General features: G+C 42.8%; 1 protein-coding gene across 2 annotated transcripts in view; it reads left to right on the top strand.

Moving 5' to 3' along the window:
- Positions 1 to 5,741, top strand: part of spryd3 (SPRY domain containing 3) — a 371,515-nt gene extending 365,774 nt beyond the window's left edge. For both annotated transcript variants that reach the window (XM_043682106.1, XM_043682107.1), the window contains one exon: positions 2,938 to 5,741. In XM_043682106.1, coding sequence (XP_043538041.1) covers positions 2,938 to 3,072 — 135 coding nt within the window. In that variant the 3' untranslated portion in view covers positions 3,073 to 5,741. The remainder of the gene's footprint in view (positions 1 to 2,937) is intronic.
- The last annotated feature ends 2,259 nt before the right edge of the window (positions 5,742 to 8,000 follow it).

An 8,000-nucleotide genomic window follows, 5' to 3' on the forward strand; every position in this document is an offset into this window, starting at 1 on the left:
CCTTGACCTCTTTCCACCTATCGCATTTCCGACGTCCCTCCCCCAAGTCCCTCCTCCCTACCTTCTATCTTAGCCTGCTGGACAAACTTTCCTCATTCCTGAAGAAGGGCTTATGCCCGAAACGTCGATTCTGCTGTTCCCTGGATGCTGCCTGACCTGCTGCGCTTTTCCAGCAACACATTTTCAGCTCTGTTTCTCTTTGACTGCCTGGTGGTCACCCATTCCCTTCTTTCTTCCCGTCCCTTGAGCTGCAATGTGACCACCTCTCTAAATGTGCTCTTCATATAGGTACCTAGGACTTCAATGTTGTGGCCATTTCGGAGACATGGATAGAGCAGGGACAGGAATGGTTGTTGCAGATTCTGGGATTAGGATGTTTCAGTAAGAACAGAGAACAAAGAGGGGGAAGTGTGGCATTGTTAGTCAAGGACAGTATTACGGTAGGAGAAAAGATGTTTGAGGACTCGTCTACTGATGTAGTATGGGCTGAGGTCAGAAACAGGAAAGGAGATGTCACCCTGTTGGGAGTTTTCTTTCGGCTTCCGAATAGATCCAGAGATGGAAAGGATAGCAAAGGTGATTCTCGATAGGAGTGAGAGAGACAGGGTAGTTGTTATGGGGGGCTTTAACTTACCAAATATTGACTGGAAATACTACAGTTTGAGTAATTTTAGATGGGTCAGTTTTTGTGCAATGCGTGCAGGAGGGTTTCCTGACACGGTATGTAGACAGGCCAACAAGGGGCGAGGCCACATTGGATTTGGTACTGGGTAATGAACTTGGGCAGGTGTTAGATTTGGAGGTAGGTGAGCACTTTGGCGATAGTGACCACAATTTGGTTGTGTTTACTTTAATGATGGAAAGGGATAGGTATATACCGCAGGGCAAGAGTTATCACTGGGGGAAGGGCAATTATGATGCGATTAGGCAAGATTTAGGATGCATAGGATGGGGAAGGAAACTGCAGTATTCAAGGAACAGCTACTGCGTGTCCTTGATAAGTATATACCTGTCAGGCAGGAAGGAAGTGGTTGAGCAAAGGAACCATGGTTTACCAAAGAAGTTGAATCTCTTGTCAAGAGGAAGAAGGCGGCTTATGTTAGGATGAGACGTGAAGGCTCAGTTTGGGCACTTGAGAGTTACGAGTTAGCCAGGAAGGACTGAAAGAGAGCTAAGAAGAGCCGGGAGGGGATGTTTGAAGTCATTAGCAGACAGGATTAAGGAAAACCCTAAAGCTTGGTTCGGCCACTGTTGGAATATTGCATGCAATTCTGGTCTCCTTCCTATCGGAAAGATGTTGTGAAACCTGAAAGGGTTCAGAAGAGATGTACAAGGATGTTGCCAGGGTTGGAGGCTTTGAGCTATAGGGAGAGGTTGAATAGGCTTGGGCTGTTTTCCCTGGAGTGTGGGAGGCTGAGGGGTGACCTTACAGAGTTTATAAAATCATAAGGGGCATGGATAAGATAAATGGTCAAAATCTCTTCTCTGGGGTGGGGGAGTCTAGAATTAAGGGAGCATGGGTTTGTGGTGAGAGAGCAAGGATATAAAACAGACCTGAGGGGCATCATCTTCACACAGAGGGTGGTGTGTGTATGGAATGAGCTGCCAGAGGAAATGGTGGAGGCTGGTACAATTGCAGCATTTAAAAGGAATCTGGATGGATGAATAGGAAGGATTTGGAGGGATATGGGCCGGATGCTGGCAAGGGGGACTAGATTGGGTTGGGATATCTGGTCGGCATGGATGGGTTGGACCGAAGGGTCCGTTTCCGTGCTATACATCTCTATGACTCTAAGTGAGAGATAATTCACTTTGGAAGGAGCAGTGGGAATAAAGAGTACTGGGCTAATGGTAAGATTCTTGGCAGTGTAAATGAGCAGAGAGAACCCGGTTTCCATGTGCATAGAGCCCTGAAAGTTGCTACCCAGGTTGATAGGGTTGTTGAGAAGGCAATACAGTGTGTTAGCTTTTATTGGAAGAGGGATTGAGTTTCGAAGCCACAAGGTCATATTGCAGCTATACAAAACTCTGATGCAGCCGCATTTGGAATATTGTATACAGTTCTGGTCACCGCATTATAAGAAGGATGTGGAAGCTTTGGAAAGTGGGCAAAGGAGATTTACTAGGATGTTGCCTGGTATGGAGGGAAGGTCTTATGAGGAAATCCTGAGCGACTTGAGGTTGTTTTCATTAGAGATAAGGTTGAGAGGTGACTTAATTGAGACATATAAGATAATCAGAGGCTAAGATAGTGTGGACAGTGAGAGTCTTTTTCCTCTGATGGTGATGGCTAGCATGAGGGGACATAGCTTTAAATTGAGGGTTGATAGATATGGGACAGATGTCAGAGGTAGGTTCTTTACTCAAAGAGTAGTAATGGAACTCCCTGCCTGCAGCAGTAGTAGACTTGCCAACATTAAGGGCATTAAAATGGTCACTGGATAAACATATGGATGAAAATGGAATAGTGTAGGATAGATTAGTTTCACAGTTTGGCGCAACATCGAGGGCCTGAACTGCGTTGTAATGTTCTATGTAACTTTCAGTCTTGTGGATGTGCCACAGTGTCTCCAGCCACTGCTCAAACTCTGAAACACAGAGCTTTTGTGTACTTTTGAACTGGAGCCCAGTGCTCTCTGGGGAGAAAGAGAATTTGGAAATCAAATATGTTTTGAGTAAGGTATTCATGCGTCATATCACTGACAGTTAACTTGCGCTGATGAAGAAGGTTACTGACTGAATTCTCAACTGTGGGCACAATTTGATAGTATCTGGGCAACAGTATAAAATTGATGTTCACAAATTGAGAGACACACCTCCCAGTTGTCAAAGTGTTGAGACTTGAATTGAGAATGCTCATTTCTTTTGCTGCTCTGTTTACACTGCATAGCATCTCTCCCTCTGCAATGCAAATTTTCATTTGAAAATCTCTTTCAGGTATTTTTTACTCGAAATGGAAAGATAATTGGCAGGAAGGAAGCCCCAGTGCCATCTGGAGGATTCTACCCCACCATTGGAATGCTTAGCAATGGAGAGAAGGTTAAAGTTGACCTGCATCCTTTAAGCGGCTGAGCTTTCAGTCTGCTTCTTCCTGAACACAGCATGTTCTTCTTCCTACTGACATCTGCTGGCTGTGATGGAGCCTGTAATTGCACAGAATGCGTGCAGAATTGACCATGATATTTGGCCATTTTCTGTAACTCTGCAATTCCATTGCTGTATTTAACAAATGGTTACATAGGACATGTCTATTTTGATTGCTTTTGTTCATTATCTGTTAAATCCTGCTTTGAAACACTAAAAAAACCATGAATACTTTCAAATCTTTTGATGTTACTATAGGCCAATATTAAGTGATTACCTCAATTACCCGCCCTTGGCATTTGGTAAGAACACTCCCTGATGCTGCTCTCTGCATGTACATCCAGAGCTGTTAAAATATCAATAGCAGACAGCAAATTGTAAGCTGATCAGAATTAGTTTTATCCTTGTTTGCTGTCTGCAAGCTGCTTTTGAAAGAATATTCTTGAGGGATCTGCTCCTGTCTGTTAGTACAGCCCTTAAGTGTTCTATAATCCGCAGAGTGTACAAATGAGCAAAGTCTTTTTCTGGGATCCCAGCATCATCAGAGAGTATGCAGATGTGAGCTGTCATCTCCTCACACTAATTTCTGTATAGAGTGCCTTACCCACACTACTGACGGGGCTGCTCTTCTGACCCTGTTATTACCATCGATGTGGCAGTAATTACCAGCTCACAGTAAGGTGAGTGATCCTGGTGGGAAATATCCCATGAATACTTTCCCTTTTAGACTGGTATTGATCTTTCTGCAGCAAATGAGCATTCCTGTTCCTTCCTTCAATTCCATTGCCGTCAGCAGTCAATCTGCATTCTGGAAAAAAAATTTGCCAGTAGTACGCTGTTCCCCAGCTTATGGTCCTTGTTATTTCTGTGGTGCATCTCCACTGCACTGGGTAAGATGGCAAGCCTCAGTCAGGGCATTTAAGTGCGCAGCCTGTGGATATAGCTACTGTGCATTGTACATTAAAAACACTGGGGGGGTCTTCTGTTCACTGAAGAAGTATTGGGGAAGTATGGTATGATACAATCCTGAAAATAGCTCAACTCCATGTGTTGTTGGGGTGTCATTCAATAGAAGAGGAAAGACATTGAACAATGCCAGCAATTGGAGAAATGTTGGTTCTCCAAACTTTGCTGAGTTCAGATGCTTTTCATGTGTGCAAAATGTTCTCTTCTCACCCCTTACTTTTCATGCTGTACTCAGCCCCTGTATACAGAATTTTATAAAATAATTCCACTCAGCCCATTCGCATCTTCCCCATATCAAATGAACTTTTTGAAAGTTTTAAATCTGCAAGTTTTCTTCAGTTTTAAATGTTGCAATGTGCTGAATATAATGTGTTGGCAAAGTTTCTCAAGCCTTTTGTCCACTTTGCTCATGCCACTGTTCCTGTTGTTGTGTGCTCAATTTGCCCCATTTCCTAAGGCCTTTTGCCCTTTCAGCTTTGGCAAGTTTTCCTTGGAAGCTCACATCATGAATAAGCGATAACAGTTTTTTTTCTTAATCTGTGGAACTGTAATTCCCATGAATAAGGTTTTCAAGTTTGAGAATGAAATATTTTGAAAGAGTGGAAAGTTTCAGGTCGGAACATGTGTGGTATTCAAGTGCCTTTCAGGTCTCTTCCAGACTTTGTTTGCATTGCATCATATACAATGAAACTTGGGATAAAGTGCGGTAGTGTTCTGCATCCGAACCACATGAAAAACAGGTGAATGCTGAATGGTGAGATGTGGAGTTCTTTTGAATTCTGAGGAAGAGCTATCTTAATTCAGGAGATAGGCTTTCCCTCTTTTCCACTCCAGCACATACTTCCAAAATGACCTCAATAATCAGAATTGTACATGGATAAAACAGCACATGCCATAAGTATACTATAGAGACAAATGAGTTAGAGGAAATGCTGCAGGTATCAGGGATGCCATTCAAATGTTTAAAAACAAGATGCTCGCCTTTAAGTTCTACATTGTGAAGTGAAGTGAGCACTGCTAAAGGGCTCATGGTCCAACTCCTATGTCCTTTTTGTTCTATTGCCCAAATTTCATTTCTTTGATTTGGTATTCTCTGCAGCTTCCCACTCTTCCTCCTGCTTGTTTGAGGTCAATGGTAACTTTGTCCAGTTATGGACCAATGTCCAGCAGTAACACGCTTTACGTTTTGTAAATGGATTTGGTGTTCGCCTCTCCCTCCCAGCCAGTAAACAGATGTTTATCTTGTCTGAGTTGGAGCTGAATTTGATGATCCACATCACAATAGACACATGAAGAGGGAGGTGTCGGTCAGCCATCCGCTTTACCTGCTGTATTCCCAAGCATTGCACTGAGGGAAAAGGAAAGCATTTCATTTTATGTACTATCAATGTTCGAGTGATCTCTGTAACATTGTGTGTTAAACTAAGGTTTCCTGAAAGGGGTGAAACCAGAGTTCAAAGTTATATAAAACAAAAGGTCCAATTTCTCCCCACCTGATCTTTGATATAATTTGAGTGATTGTAAATTGTAAATTGCTTATTGATTGTGGATATTTTTGAGAAATGACCTTTGGCATGTGGCAGTCTCCTACCAATTATTTTGTACCAATATCAACCTTGTGCACTATATATCAAAAATATGTACATAATTCAGATGTTTATATGGCTTAATTAAAATAGATATTTCCCTAATAGTGTGTTCATTTGTCCCCCAATTGCTTGTGATTCTTATTATTGGCTCTGCTATATTTTATAATAAGGATACAAGGCTGTTAACATGGACTCTGAGAGCTTGGCTTAGCTGGCCATGGGTGCAAATCTCATTCTGAACAATTGCACATGCAATCCAGGTCAACATGCCCCTGAGGAAGCGCTTCCCTGTCAGAGATGCTGACTTTCAAGTGAGATGTTAAGCCAAGGCTCTCTCTGTCTCTCGGGTGGATGTTAAAAATCCCCATGATAATTTTCAGAGGATTTATCTCCAGTATTCCTCACCACACATCACTAAAAATGGTGGTCCGACCACAAGCCATGGTCACATTGCTGTGCATAGACTGGCGACTGAATGTTACACATGACAACAGTGTGTGCACCTCAAAATACACTTCATTTGCCACTGTAACAGCTCTCACTCCTAGGATTGCGAAGAGATTCATGCTTTTTGGGTGAATACTCAATCTGTGTATCTTTATTGTTAGATATGTCTATACTGCTTAGTTTGAAAGCTTATTCATGAAGCAAAAATACTTTGCAAATCGACATAACATCTATTCACAAAAATGGATTGTTCAGAAAACACCCTGAATTTTCAGAATATTCAGGAGCAGCACCTGACTGCATTCAATGTTTTCTCTTTTCAAGGGCACTTTTAAAGAGTTTTAGCTAATTTTGGAGAGAGCTTGTACCAGAATGAAAAATGGGAGAGGAGAAATAAGGGGCAGATAGGTGTGGGAGAGAAAAATAGTGCTAAAGAAACAGAGTTCAGAAGTAGGAGGCAAAAGGGAAACAGTCCAGATGGGTTTGGAGTGCACATGAGTGAATGCAAACCTTGTTGCAAAAGAGGAAAGATTTAGAACTTACTATTCTAGGAAAGATTGAAGACCAAAAGAAATAGAACATAAAACATTACAGCGCAATACAGGCTCTTCAGCCATTGATGTTGCGCCAACCTGTGAAATTAATCTGATTCCCATCTAACCTACACCGTTCCATTATTATCCATACGTATGTCCAATGCCCATTTAAATGCTCTTAATGTCGACAGGTCTACTACTGTTGCAGGTGGGCCGTTCCACGCCCCTACTACTTTCTGAGTAAAGAAACTACCCCTGATATCTGTCCTAAATCTACGTCCCCTCGTGTTAGCCTTCACCATCCGAGGAAAAAGGTTCTCACTGTTCACCCTATCTAACCCTCTGATTACCTTATACATCTCGATTAAGTCACCTCTCAACCTTCTCTCCAATGAAAACAGCCTCAGTTCTCTCAGCCTTTCCTCATAAGACCTTCCTTCCATACCAGGCAACATTCTAGTAAATTTCTCTGAACCCTTTCCAAAGCTTCTTATAATGTGGTGACCAGAACTCTACACAATACTCCAGGTAGGGCCTTACCAGTGTCTGTCCAGCTGAAGCATGACCTTGTGGCTATGAAACTCAATCTCTCTACCAATAAACGCCAACAAACCATCTGCCTTCTTAACAACCTTCTTAACAGAGGCAGAAATTGACCAATCAGCCTATTGCATCTACTCTGCAATTCCATGAAATCATGGATTATCTAATAATCCTCAAACTCCACTTTTCCTTATTCTTATTCCCATAACCCTTGATCCCCTTGCTGATACAAATCTGTCTATCACAGCCTCGAATATACACAATTACCAGCCTCAACAGCCCTCGGCAGTGAAGAATTCCACAGATTCACCGCCTACAAAGAGAAGAAATTCCTCATCATCATCTTTGTCTGAAGTGTGAGACATCAGTCCTGCCCCTCACCCCCACCATGTCTGAGATTATGCCTTCTAAATAGCCTTCTGCCACCACCCTCTGTCTCCAATCATCAAGCTAATTTTATATCCAATTGGCTAGCTCCCCCGGATCTCATATGATATAGGTGAAAGTGAGGACTGCAAATTTTGGAGATTAGAATCGAAAGTGTGGTGCTGGAAAAGCACAGCAGGTCAGGCAGTATCCGAGGAGCAAGAGAGTCAACATATCGGGCAAAAGCCCTTCATCAAAAATGAGACTGAGCCAAGGAGGTGGAGAGATAAATGGGAGGGGTGTTGGGGGTGAGGGGGGAAGGAAGGTAGCTGATAGTGTGATAGGTAGATGGGGGTGGGGGTAATGGTGATAAGTCAGAGAGGAGGGTGGAGAGGATAGGCTGGAAGGAAGATGGACAGTTAGGACAGAACATGTAGGTGGTGCCGGGTTGGAGGGTTGGATCTGGGAT

Source organism: Chiloscyllium plagiosum, chromosome 43, assembly GCF_004010195.1.
Source record: "Chiloscyllium plagiosum isolate BGI_BamShark_2017 chromosome 43, ASM401019v2, whole genome shotgun sequence".
Taxonomy (NCBI): domain Eukaryota; kingdom Metazoa; phylum Chordata; class Chondrichthyes; order Orectolobiformes; family Hemiscylliidae; genus Chiloscyllium; species Chiloscyllium plagiosum.